We start from the raw sequence: 13479 nt of genomic DNA, 5'->3' as shown, positions 1-13479 counted from the left end.
TTTTGTTGAGGTTACACATGCATGAAACAATAATCAAATAACCACACTTATAAAAGAAAAGTGTAGCTAGGAGCCAAATAAAAGCAAGGACTCGACATGCAGATATGATCAAGCCACAAGAAGTTACCAAAATAACATGATTTTGATAAGCATGCCACATAAATTTTCCAACATTTATTGACGACAGAAAGTATTTATTTTAACCCTAGAAAAGAAATCAAACACTAATAGATCCACAAAAAATGTACACAGGCTATGCACCTGAAACTTTTTCAGTGGACTACACATTCAAAGATTAATCTACTAAATAAATTTCATAATTTTTAGAGCAACGGAACAACCGGTATTAAATAAACTAGTTTAAACACAAAACATAATTTAAGCAGGGGCAAAAGTGATATTTTTCATGCATGAGTATTTTTCTACAGAAGATCTTGATTTTAGAAACCTAACAAAATTTGTTTGGCATTTTTCGTATTTTTTTGTGAATTTCTAGGCAATTTAGAATTACCAGCCGAAATAATTGAAAGATAACATAAAAGAGAGGGGGCTGACAGCTGGGCCCCACTTGCCAGGGACCCAGCCCGCCCCCCACTCCTCTGTTTTGCGCCGCACGGGCGGTCGGCCGGCCGGCGCGCGGCTAGGCGGCCCGCAGCGGCCCTGGCTCCCGCTGGCGGCGGCCTGCCGGCGGCGTGGCTCGGCGGAGCCGAGGCCAGGGCGGGGAGGTGGGGCAGGGAGGCGCGTAGGGCGGCGCAGGGGCGCTCCGCAGCGGGCGGGCGGCGGAGGTGGCATGCGCGGGGCGGGGCGCGCGGCGGCGCGTGGCCGTTCCGGCCGGGCCACGGCCAACCGGCGGCGGAGGCGGGCGGCACCGCGGCCAGGGGGTCCCGGCAGCCCTAGGGCGCACAGCGGCGGCCCGCGAGCTGGCTCAGGGAGGGCAGGCGGCGTGCGCGCGGGGCGAGCGGCGCGTTCCGCGGCGGCGCGGCGGCGATTCGGCGGCGGCAGCCGCGGATTCCGGCGGGGAAAAGCTCGGGGAGCGAGAGGAGGTGGCTGTGGAGCTCACCTAGGGTTCGTTTTGGGCGGGGAACGGCCGGAGGTGGAAGCTCGGCGTAGAGGGGCGGAGCTCGGGGAAGACAGCAATGGCGGGCGACAGTCTGAGCTCGATTTCGGCCGGGTTTGGGCACGGCCGCGCTCGTGGGGGGTCGGAGTGGGTGGACGGCGAGGCTGCGCAGCTCGGGGTGCGACGAATCGAAGCGAGGTGGCGAGGGTTGGCCGGCGGGATGACGAACGACGGCCGGCGCAATGAGCTAGGGTTCGCTCGGTCCGTTCACGGCGCGAGGAAGGGGAATGGGGAACTGGAAGCTTCGAGGGCGCGCGCGACGATAAGAGCGGTGCTCAGACAACGAGGATCGTCGGGATAGATGACGCGTGGAGTCGCTTGCCGGCGTTCAGTCGCCGGTATGGGCGCGGGCGTGCACAGTGCCGAGCAGTTGCTCTGTTCACTCGTTTGAAAGATTTTAGCTCGAGTTTGACTAGTTGAAACTCCAATTTCCATATAGAAACTTGAAATTTGGCCAAAATAAAAGTTGTAGAGGAAGAAAAGATCTACAACTTTCGTTTTGGGCGAAAATCGATTTGAGGCTCGGATCAAGGACAAAAACGAGATCGAACATCGCTAAAACAAAGATTACTATGCGAATCCGATTAACGCTAACGACGAACTTGAGTCCACGATTAGCGAAATAAATCGTGATTAGCGAGCACAATTAACACAGGGGTGTTACAATTATGCATCACTGGCCACAAGTATTCTTTTACTGTACTCAGCCTCAAGTGGATACAAATTAATACCAACAGGAGATCAAAACAATTACTAACAATCTCAAATTGTAACGAATTAGTAATTGCAATTAGACAAACAATTAGAACAAACAACAGAAAGGATTACTTGTCATATCCCATGAGTTAGCTCCAAATAATTACTATTTGCTGTGGCAAGAAGTTAATCTCACCGCAGGTGAATTTGAAATCACACAAAACTAAATATGATGTTGCCTATTTCACTGAAACAGATGCAGGCAATGCCTTCATTAACATCAAAAACATGAGTAGTGTGAATCACAAATGCAGGATAGCGATTAGCATTGATAGAAATAATATTCATCTAAGCAGTGTATATATGAGGGTAGAAGCTTACATGTATTTTATTTTATCAGAGTAATGCTCTCTGATCAGAAAAGGTTCAGACTGCTGCACTTTGTTTTTTTTGTTTTTTTTTGGTATACAAGAAAGAAAGAACAATCCCATACAATGCTCAGATGGGCAGTCGAAGACTAATCTTTTTTTGGAATTTAGAAAACATGGAGTATCTTCAAATTTAATGGAGTAACCAATGGAACCCTTGTTTCGGGCTTCTAGCATTTAAGTCTTGCAACCTGCGGCACAGTTTTAACAGAAAATTGAAATCTTCACATAAGCATGGAGAAAGTAAAGGAAAGGCTCATCAGAGAAAGGAGGGGCATGTTCAATTTTATTACTTTAATCAGATTCTTCAAGAGAAAGAAGAAGCATATCAATTAATCTGTTCCATTACTTCGCACCGGAAAAAGAACAAACACTTAGCTGAAAATCAAAGTTTACCATCCAGATGGGAAAATCACACCAGAATTTAAGATGATTTAATTAATAAAGTGCATGCTTTACTGCAGTCCTGCAAAACAATTGCACAAGGGTATCAGCTGTTTTAGTCATTTAGAATAAAATAAACCCAAAGGTACAGTCTACTTATGATAATTTAGTTATTAGGATAAATTTGATTGCATGATCAGATATGTATCATCAAACTATCAAGGATGTAATATCTAATTAGCATTGCAAATTCAGTAGAAAACCAATCGACAAGTCCTAAAAAAAGTTTTCTCAAAACTTTCCAGATCTATTAAAAATGAACTATGTTCTACATTCACACAAAAATTGATCAAGTTGAATAAATAAAATGAAATTTACTGTCACTTTTAATCTATTAACCCAGGTAGATCGACATGGATATCCAGCAGACGAGCGATTCAGTTCAATTTTGGTCAAGTGTGTATGTATGTGTGCTCGAGGCATATAAAACTGTATTAAATAATTGCAACTGATCATGCAAGTAGCAGAACTTTCTAGAAACAGAAAAGCTACGTGGGTATAAAACTTTGTAAGAGTATGCATCACATAAAATTTATGAAGCTAAGTCGCAGACAGTATGGACATAGAATATGTTATACATTAAAGATGGTGAGCTGCTCTGATCTTGAGATGTAAATCTCTCTTCCACTTTCAGATGCAACGGCATTATCTATATTATATTCTGGTACAAAACTTCAGTTCAAGTGCACTTGCCTTTGGATACCACCAGCTAGACAATTTTAGCTAGTTTTCATAATGATAGGTGTTATCTATACATTCTGGCTCTTTTTTTCCTTGAAAAGGTTGGCTGTTGGCTTGGTTTGGTTGTTTAGAGGAGCTGACGTTTAGCAACCAGCTAGTTAGCACGGCAAATTTTTAAGGCACCAAAGGCTTTAGGTGAAGGACACGTGAAGACAAAGCTAGCGACCGTGTAAATGTTAGAAGCTAGCACTATAAATTACAATTTTTTACCTTCTCACAAACTTTAGCACTGCTGTTTTACTATTACATTTTCGTGTTTTGTGGCATGTCAATTATTATCTACGGCATTAGATGGGACACCTGTGGTGCCGACTATTGGAATTTCCATTGAGGAACAGAAAACAGAGCGCTTGAGGTGTGCCTGCATTAGTGATGCAAGTACTCTGGGATTTGATTTCTAGCAGGTACAAATCCCTGATGCAGATAAAACATAAATCTAGAAGCAAGGGATTTGATTTCTATCAAACTCGAACAATGAGACACAACTACAACCTACAAATTACATAACCAGATGGATGAATGGAGAAGGGGCACATGGCGTGCTTGAGGGGTGATTCTTAATGGAGAAGGGGCACATGGCGTGCTTGAGGGGTGATTCTTACCAAGCAGACGAACATGGTGTAGACCTCCTCACGGCAGTCGTCACCACCACACCAGATCTGCAGGAGGAGGAGGTTCCAACGGAGGAAGGAGTCAAGGGGGAAAAAGAACGTGATATAGAAGCAAGCCGAATCCAGGAGCTCGAACTCAGTCCCCCACTCACCTGCTTGCTGGAGCTTGCGGCGCGCGCACCACGGGCTTCTGGAGGCTAAGCCAGATCGACGGTGGTTGAGGTCAGACTTGTTCAGCGGGAGCCCGCCTGATGATGGAGGTGGACTTGGCGAGCTGCGCCGTGCCCAGCGGGACTGCCGTGGAGGAGGGGATGGCGCTGCCGATGCTGTGTGGTCTGGCCAAGGAGATGCACCGACGGAGCGGGCGCGCGGGGGTGGATGGCGGAGTAGAGTGAGGACGGGGTGAGCGGGGACGAGGAGGTGGAGGGGGAGGCCGGATCTGGATCCCGCGGAGCGGGCGGCAGCCGCGGAGCATAGGTGGAGACCGAGGAGGTCGAGCTGAACCTTGGCCGGTCGACGCGGACGCGGAGGCGTCGAAGCTGGGGAGGAAGCGTAGGGGGGTCGCCATGGATCTCGCTCGCGTGACGGGGACAGCGAAGCTCGTGCTCGCGCGGTCGTGGAGGCGGCGGAGCTCACCCGCGCGGAGCCGGAGGAGGTCGAGCTGCCGCCGGAGTGGGTGGCAGGGAAGAAGAACACGATGAGAGAAACAGGAGGGAGAAGAAACGGGGGAAGAGGAGGAAGAGGAGAGGAAAGGGGCGCGGCTCTTATCTCAGCGGGAAAGGGGCCGGGCATCGAGCTCCGGGAGCACGCCGACGCGACGGGGCGGTCTCGGGCACCGGCTCCGACGGGACGTCGGGAGCGCAGCGGAGGACAGGGCGGACAGACGCCGCATGCGAACTGTTCCGGCGGGGGCCACTGTTATGGCGTGTCGAGGCGAGGGAATCCAAGCCGGATCCAAGCGCGCGCAGCTGGAGAGGCCCCGCCTCCGCCGCAGCTGCGCATCCGGCTGCCGCTCCCTTCCCCCGCCACAGACAGCCGGGCTCCACAGTCAGACATCCCCACCGATCAGAGGCTGGATGAGGCCACGCCGGTCGCCGGGCGTGCGCCGCGTCGCCTCCCGCGCTGCGCTCCACCCCGGGCCTATCCAACCACGCGATGCACGCCCGCTCCACGCTAGCCGCAGCGAGCTGCTGCCGCCGCCAGCCAGGCTCCACCGTGCAGCGAGCACGGGCGCTTACGCGTCCGCTGCCACCGCGCGGAGCACGCGCTCCCTCCCATGCCGCGGCAGGCGCGATGCGCGGCGTGGCGACACGCGTCCCTGCTGTACCCACGAAGCGCGGTGGTGCGAGCACCAGGCAGCAGCTATTAACAATTTTGATGAGCCTCTTTCTCTTTGACATCCGAGCCACCATTTGCTATTCGTGATGCATCACTAGAGAGTTTAATAATATCGATCGACTATAATAAAAAAAATTAAGGCCTTGTTTAGTTTGTGAAATTTTTTGAATTTTGACATTGTAGCACTTTTGTTGTTTTTTGATAATTAATATCCAATTATAGACTAATTAGGCTTAAAGCCTTAAAAGATTCGTCTTGTACTAATTAGTTAGACCGTGTAATTAGTTATTTTTTTAACTACATTTAATGCTTCATACATGTGTCTAGAGATTCGATGTGACGAGAACTGTAAAAAAAATTTTGGAACTAAAAAGGGCCTAAATGTTCATGTGCTACGTCTCTCTTCCTGAGGTCAGCTATCGTTGGTTTAATCAGTGGGAGTACAATATAGGCTTTTGCAAGTGTTGCACTTGCAGCACCCAAATATATAGTCGCCATTATCCTCACATCACGTCAAGAGCATCTAGGCACCCTTCTGGGGGTTGTGGCATCGACTGACTGACGTCACCAATCCACCACATCAGATGTAGCCAGAGAAAGCATGAACAGGGTCGTGGTAATGATTAATGGTTGACGCGCTTTTTCGTCAGGAGGAGGTGAGCCTCTTGTAATTTACCCTGCAGGTGATGGTCCATAATTTACTCTGCATGCTGAACCTGCAAGAAATACAGCTCGACATAATTTACTCTGGAAGACTGCGTCAATACTGGGTCTCAGACCATGCGTTTACATAGCTGAGCGCGAAGCATTCACCATTCTCACCCTGCACTGCAAATTTTTGGGAGCTCCGAAATCAGGGAGGGAGCCAAAAAGAATCTTAATCTTTGAATAGACTCGTCAGCTCATCCATACTGAATACAATCCAGCCATGGCGGCATGGCCCATGGGCCCTCGGGCATACTGAAGAACAACAGCGGGCATGTCAAAGGTTTTTCTTTATGAAACATAGCAACAGTCTGTGACAGCATTTACAAGTGCCAAACAAGGTTCTCTCCCTTATTTACCCATAGAGGAGACATAACCCCTGGCTTGAACAGAGACCAAACAACAGAGCACGAAAAAGAAAAGCAATGTTGTAAGTTTGCAATGGCACACAAATTAGTCTGATTTCTTTGGACATCCCTTCTAACTTGTTTCTATTAGGAACAGTATTTACAACAAAGACCAGCTTCCATTCCTAGGCAGGGCAGATCTCAGGAAGCGCAGACTTGCCATGAGGCTTGTCCTGGAGCTTTGCCTGCTGCTGGGACCAGTAGGCCTGCGCCGCAAGCACGCGGTCCAGGAGTTCTTGTGGGACTGGCTGGCCTCTTCGTTGTTGCGGGGATATACTTGCAGTGTGAACTAAGGTCTTCCACTTGTCCTGGTTCATCAATCAGTATTTCACTCACATGTTAGATAACTGCAGATTTCATGTAATCCACTAAACAGAAAGAAATGAGAGGCAGCTAATTCAGAGCATTAGATCACCAACACAGCATTGAGATCCGACATATGGAAATTGTACTAATCACTGATTTTGTGGATCTTCTAAATGACAGCACAAACTCAATAGTACAAGAGGAGAGATTTTGATTAAGAAAATCACCTTAAGGTCAACATATGTCCTGCGGTCCACATGGTCAAATGCATGCATTTTAACAGCTCTCCACCTGAACAAAACAAGATTAAGAGGCACACATAAGGCAAAATGTGATTTACAGTGAACTTGCATCAACTGAAACAAATTTATTGGACACAGACCTTCCAGTCCCAATCAGTTCGACAGCTTCCACCAGCACCTCAACCTCGCCAACAGTGAAGGGCCTCCTAGTGCGCCTTAGTCCGATGTCAGATGGCCTGGGCTTACAAAGAGGCACAATAGCTAGAGCACCATCTTCTGAAGGTGCAACAGGGACAATGGCCTGGGAACTTGCTGGTGTATCTTGTGAAGCCATCTCAACAGGATGAACAACAGAATACAGATCAGTGAGAGAGCGGCTTCGGTAAGGAGGTATTCGCTGCTGGTTGTCATCGCCACCAGTTTCAGGAAAATGCTCTTCACACTTCATCCTGAAAATCATGGAATATTTAAGCTGCCTCCAGTCAACATTTTCCAATCATTACACCTAAGAGACAACTGTATGGCTGTACATTCACCTACCTAGCTAATGGCTCCACAACATCTGCACTGAGTAAATCCATCTGTTCAGGTATGACAACTCGAGAGGGAGAATCTTGCCCACTTTCACATTCCAGTGTAAAGTCTATGTTATTTAGTTTTTTATCATGGCATATCCCAGCTTGACGAAGTGTCTTGTTGTCATCTTGGATATCCTTTCCTTGAAGAAGAACACCAACGCGTAGACCACCTTGCATTATACTATTGACGACATCCATAACAGTTCTCTATAGACAAATCGGAAATGGTTACTGGGCAACACTCGCAAGAAGGTAATATTTATTAAAAAAAACTGAAGTTGAATGCTCCAGCTAGAAAAATGCTCTGTATCGGGTAACAATTAAAACTATTGTGAAGACTCATTATTTCACATTGCGACAAATTGTTTGGTTATTCAAATGTAGAAAGCTAGCATGACTATCCAATCCAGCATATAGATCAGGTAACTTATGTATTACTATTTTTTTTCCAACAGCAAAACAGAAAGTTAAATGGGCTCTTGCAGTATCATGCATTTCATTAACAATGCTGTAATGGTAGATTAACGACAGCAGCAGCAAAGAGAATATCAGACTGCACAAATGGATGCAAGATTGCTAATCAGTAACTTGTAGATGCCCATATAGTACCTTCAATGAACCAATGGTTGCATTTTCAGGGACATTGATGAACAATTCTGGGATGTTGAATGACTTTATTCTTAGCTTAACTGAAAAGGAAAAAGAATGATAAGCCATGGAAATCACAGCAACGAACACAACACTACACACTATCCAAGAATACCATGGTAATTGTCAGATCCGCATGATTTATTTCGACCTTCCATAGATGTCCCGCTGGCTGAAATGATGACAAGCAAAATTTTCTTTTAGCAAGTGAATTGAAACAAGGATTGAGGTCATTAATCCTAAAGAACTTAAGACTTCAAAATTACTAGGTAGATGTATTTAACAGTATAAAATACCTTCAGTTGGCATTTCTTTAGCAACTGATGTTGCATGATGCGCTAGTTTTTTCTTCGAGTATCGTCCTTTGCCCCTTTTGATGTGTGGCAGGTATTTTTCTGCTGCATAAATTTAACTTGCTACCTATTTGATCAGTAGCCCTTGATTAGTCAAATTCATGTGTTGGCTAGTTGCCATGAAGGTAGAGAGAAGCAAGAGGAAGCATGGTTCTTGATTAGTCAAATTCATGTGTTGGCTAGTTGCCATGAAGGTAGAGAGAAGAAAAGGAAGCATGGCTCTCTCTATGGCAGCTATTGAGCATTTAGGAGTGTAGATGATGCAAATATTACCACCATGGGAATGTCATACCTTTGTTGGACTTCCCTCCACAAATCTTTTTTGATGGAATACCTCCACAGATATTATTACGTGCTGCCTTCCTTACCTTCGAGGCAAGCAATTTCCTTATCCTATGGTTACCTAGATATTGTGGTTTGTAACCCTTATCCCCTATGGTGCTTGGATCTGTGCATCCAGAAGAATTTTCATCATCGTCTTTGTCCGCAGTATACTGCACTTCACCCCGACACAAGGAAGAGGTTTGATGTTCCTTGTCATGGCTGCACAGAGGAACACACGAGCTACTGTCAGAGCTAACCAAAGCAGGAGGTCTACCATCCAGATCCACAGAGTCAAACAAACTGTGAAGAGACGGAGCATGCCCATCTGCTTGTCTTCTGACCACATTTGATTCAGCCCGGTGCACTTGTTCAGCTTCTGCTGAACTTGAGGATCCTGGATGGCATATTCCATGAGCTCCAAACTCAGGAATTATGCCAAGACCATGGCTAGTTTCACATGGTCTTGTACAACTAACCAACGAATCCCTAACTAACATATTTGATTTCACTGTTAGTGACTCTAATATTGACCCAGCTTCATTTCTTGTCGACGAGTTTTCTGCCAAGCAGTTGTTAGCTTGCCTAGGAAAGGAACGGATACCACCAGAACCCACTACACACCCACTGCAGCAATCTTTCTCCATAACTATGTTTTTTAGGGGCAGAATTTCATCATGTGGCTCTTCTTTAACTGCTTTCTCATTTTTAGCTTTTGCTGCACCACTAGTATTAGGAACATTGGCTGAATTGTCCTGATCTGCCAATAATGTTCCTGCAACGGTGGCGAGCAAATCAAATGCGCACATCTCATCTTTCTTTTTCCTGGTGGTGCGTTTCCCCTGCATTACCGTTGATCATTAATAAGGATTCAATTGGTAAATTGTGGTCAGAGGAAAACACGATCAATCAAAAGAACATGTACCCGAGCTGAGTTTGGAACACGTGGCATGGTTGCGACTCGGAGGCCGCGGGATCCATAATCGGACCTCTTCCGCATCACCATATCTTGATATCACCTCACAGCGGGTCTTCACAGACGGCAAAGGGAGACAAACACCACATCCATCGTCTTTATCTGCACAAAACTGACAATAAGTAAGCATCCACCCATTATGCCATTGCTGATGGCCCAAGCCCTGGCAACCAATCTAGCACCACTAGAGAATTGCCCCTCATAGCACATCGTTCCGCAGCGGTACCATGAATCTTTTGGCGATTGCAAAATACCACCGAATTCCCTCCTATCCTAGCCCCGTCAGCACCGTACTTATCCGGCGAGCTTTCCCTCTCCGGCGGGTGCAGGAATCAGCGTGGCGAGAACGAACAGAAAGGGGGGCACCTGCCTGCAGGAGCGTGCGCGGTGGCTCGGCGGTCGACGTCGTGGGCTTCTAGCTTCGCAATCCCCTCACCGGTTCTCTTCCACGCCGCCGATGGGAGAGGAAATGGATCCTTGTGGACGGCTCAGCGGAGAGGCTGGATGCGCACCCTGCTTCTCCCCCGACGGGCGCAGGTGGCTCGATTTGGACAGCGGTAGCCGCTCCGCTCCGGATCGGGCTGCGGAAGGGAGGCGTCGGGTGCCGGGGCAAGGAGCGCGGGGGTGCGACGGCCTCGGGTGCCGTCGCTGCTTCCAGATTTGGCCGGAGAGGGACGAGCCCAAAGCCTCGAGGGCGAAGAAGGGATGGAGGAGGAATGGAGGATAGAGAGGGGAGGGAGAGAGGTTTAACGGAGGGGAGGGTAGATTCCAGGTGTGCGATCTGGACAGTTTTGCTTTTGCACTGTGGTAGATGGACCAAGAGAGAGAAATGCCGTTCGACTTTCTGATGAGTGAGAAAAAAAACGCTCAAGGGTTTTGTCGGGCTTCAAACCCTCTGGTTTTAGTCACTTGATGAGAGTTTATCGGTAGTTGAGTTTAAGACTAGGGCGATCCTTGGGGACGAGTCTTCTCATCGGTGACAGTTTGTTTGGATTCAAGTGCTAATGTCCTACAGTGCTAAAGTTTAACATCATACTATCCAAATAGGAGTGGCAGTAAACGGGGTGAACTAAATTTTAGCTTCAAGATTTAGGCTCTGTTTAGTTGCCAAAAAAATTTACAATATCCGTCACATCAAATGTTCGGATACATACATGGAGCATTAAATATGGTTATAAGAAATAACTAATTACAAAGTCTAACTGATTAGCACGAGATGAATTATTTAAGTTTAATTAGTCTATAATTAGATATTATTTGTCAAGTAACAATGAAATATACTACAGTACCAAAATCAATAATTTTTCACCAAGTAAATAGGATCTTAAAATTTAACAAAAATATAAGTATTAATATGTGCTAAAGTTTAACATTCAATATTAGATCGTTCAAATAGGTGTGATACGGGAAAGAACGTAGAGTGATGCTTAAAGTACCAGCGGGTTGTAGAATCCATTAGTAGATAAGGGAGAAGGGCTCATCCTCTTTCTCCTAGGTTGTTTCACTTTGTCTGATATAGCCTTTACAGTCAGGTTGGCGTCCTAGCAGGCAAGTGAGCACAGTTTGCCGTGCGTGGTTGTAATTCTCTTAATACAATGATATGTAGCTTTTATGCATATTCGAGAGAGAGAAAAAAAAGAAGTAGGGAGACAACACTAAGATTTTGAAAATCGGATATATTACACTAGTGGGTAAACTTAATTGAAAACATGTATCAAGTATAGTATATAGATATGCACTCTGTTTGGCTGGTAGCTGATGCTGATTTGTTGTGAGGGAAAAATACTATTGGCTGGTTAGTGGCTGTGGCTGGTGCTGATTTGGTGTGAGAGAAAAATACTGTTGGTTGGTTGCAGCCGAACAGAACGATAGTCATAATTGCGTTTTTCATGAGCTAGTTAATTGCTACACTCGATAATTGGATCGGATATCCTTTGACGTAAAGAAAGAGACACACTTATATAGGTGCTTTATTTAAGAAGCACACATAAGTTTTGAACGTATACGACACATTCTAGCAAGTTTAAAGGATTTAAACACGTGTTGGATTTATGGTAACCTTGTATTTTTACTTGATTACCGAAGGTAACCTAAAACCAGATCTCTTTACATGAAACGAAAGCTAATTTAACAAAGAGCAAATCAGTTCTCACCAGCTTCACACCGACTACCATAAACGATAGAATAATCTAACCTACCAAGCAAATTCATGGTTTTCTTGAGACAATGCGCGCTATGCTCCTCCTCGTCATGTTCGAGAGAAGTCGTTTCCTCCCCAGACGTGGCTTCCACGCCGGTTGTTTCTTCCTCCACGCGCGGGCTCCCGTCACCCGCCGGCAGGAAGTACCACACGGGGCTCGACACGCCTCCGCCGGTCGGCGCCGCCGGCCACCGGACGGAGGCTCCGGTCGCCACGTTGTACACCATGGCCCCGTAGTCTCCTCCCCCGCGCGGGCCGTCCCAGTAGTACACGCTGTTGGCGCTCACGCCCTCGCCGCGGACCACCGCCGCGGCGTTCATGCCGACGAACACCGCGTTGCCTCTCAGATCCTTCGCCCCGGCCACGGTCCAGCAGCTGCTGCCCGGCCAGTTCCCCGGGTCGTACCGCAGCACGAAGACGGCGCCCTCGAATACGTGGACCCGCCGCGCGGTTCCTCCGGGCGGCGCGTCGACGGTGACGGAGCCCGCGCCGCTCGGCCGCCTCCATACCTGGTACAGCTCGCCGTCGCAGAGCACCAGGTTCTTGGCGTCGGTGTGCTGCTCGATAACGTCGTACGGTGGGGGGAAGGCGTCGGCGCCGATGGGCAGCTTCGGCAGCGGCCCCACCTCTATGGGCGGCGCCCGGCGGTAGACGCGGCGGCGGCGGCGGGTGAGGTGGAGCCGTGGAGCACGTGCACCTCGCCGTCCCTCGCCAGGCAGTAGACCTAGCCGTGGTCGTCGTAGGCCACGTCGACCAGGACGGCCCCGCCGAGGAGCGGGCCCGTGTCCTCGCAGTAGGACACGCCGTCGGACGCCCTCTGCACGGCGACCATGTCGGGCCGGACGAGGCTCACGGCGGTGAAGTCGCCGCGAGTGGGGTTGGGCGAGAAGACGATCTTGGGCGCGAGCTCGTGCGCGGGCTGGTACAGCGACTCGTCCAGCTGGATCTCCTCGCCGGTGAATGGGTTGAGCAGCAGGGGCCCCGCTGGTGCCGCGGCGTCGCCCGCGACGAGGGCGAGCCACCCGTCGCGCGAGGCGCCGACGCAGCGGCAGCGCGCCGCGGCGCCGATGATCCGGCTCGGTCTGCCAGCGTGCGGGAGGCTGGCCCAGCGCCCGGCGTGGAGGGCGCATGTTGCATACTCCATCGCACGGTCATTCTTCAGTCAGTTAGCGAGTCAATTAGAGAATAATGGGCATGGGCGCGTCGAGTCGTGGGCATGTTGCCTGGTCTTTTCTCCTTGCATGTAGATGCACGACGCCGCCTGGATCTCGCTCGTGGGATGGCACGAGCCGGTAGGAGATCGTGGTCGCGATCAAGCTTTGTAAACCCTATTTAAGTTGTTGAATAGAGTCAGAAAACGCTGCTACT

At 48.5% G+C, this 13479-nt stretch overlaps 2 protein-coding genes and 1 pseudogene across 14 annotated transcripts in view; all 3 read right to left on the bottom strand.

The window, feature by feature from the left end:
* Positions 1–4948, bottom strand: part of LOC120641236 — a 29633-nt gene extending 24685 nt beyond the window's left edge. For 3 of the 12 annotated variants that reach the window (XR_005662195.1, XR_005662197.1, XR_005662199.1), the window contains exons 1-3: positions 4190–4945; positions 4029–4085; positions 2195–2707 (exon numbers count right to left, since the gene is read on the bottom strand). The gene's annotated coding sequence lies outside the window, so the exon portion shown is untranslated. Of the gene's footprint in view, positions 1–2194; positions 2708–4028; positions 4086–4189 lie in introns of all 12 variants that reach the window. The other 9 variants (XR_005662182.1, XR_005662181.1, XR_005662190.1 and 6 more) reach the window with 7 other exon arrangements.
* A 1407-nt stretch (positions 4949–6355) lies between these two features.
* On the bottom strand, positions 6356–10681 carry LOC120641235 (annotated as a pseudogene). The gene is made up of 10 exons (XR_005662176.1): positions 10278–10681; positions 9861–10013; positions 8907–9777; positions 8558–8681; positions 8377–8433; positions 8223–8302; positions 7576–7820; positions 7176–7484; positions 7021–7084; positions 6356–6795 (listed from the first exon to the last, which is right to left on the bottom strand). The product of XR_005662176.1 is annotated as a telomere-binding protein 1-like (transcript).
* A 1353-nt stretch (positions 10682–12034) lies between these two features.
* Positions 12035–13241, bottom strand: LOC120640196. The gene has a single exon (XM_039916059.1). The coding sequence runs from the start codon at positions 13239–13241 to the stop codon at positions 12054–12056; it is 1188 nt and encodes a 395-aa protein (XP_039771993.1). The 3' UTR covers positions 12035–12053.
* Positions 13242–13479: the final 238 nt, after the last annotated feature.

This window comes from Panicum virgatum, chromosome 7K, assembly GCF_016808335.1.
Source record: "Panicum virgatum strain AP13 chromosome 7K, P.virgatum_v5, whole genome shotgun sequence".
Classification (NCBI taxonomy): Eukaryota; Viridiplantae; Streptophyta; class Magnoliopsida; order Poales; family Poaceae; genus Panicum; species Panicum virgatum.
This window is presented reverse-complemented; position numbering and strand designations above follow the sequence as displayed.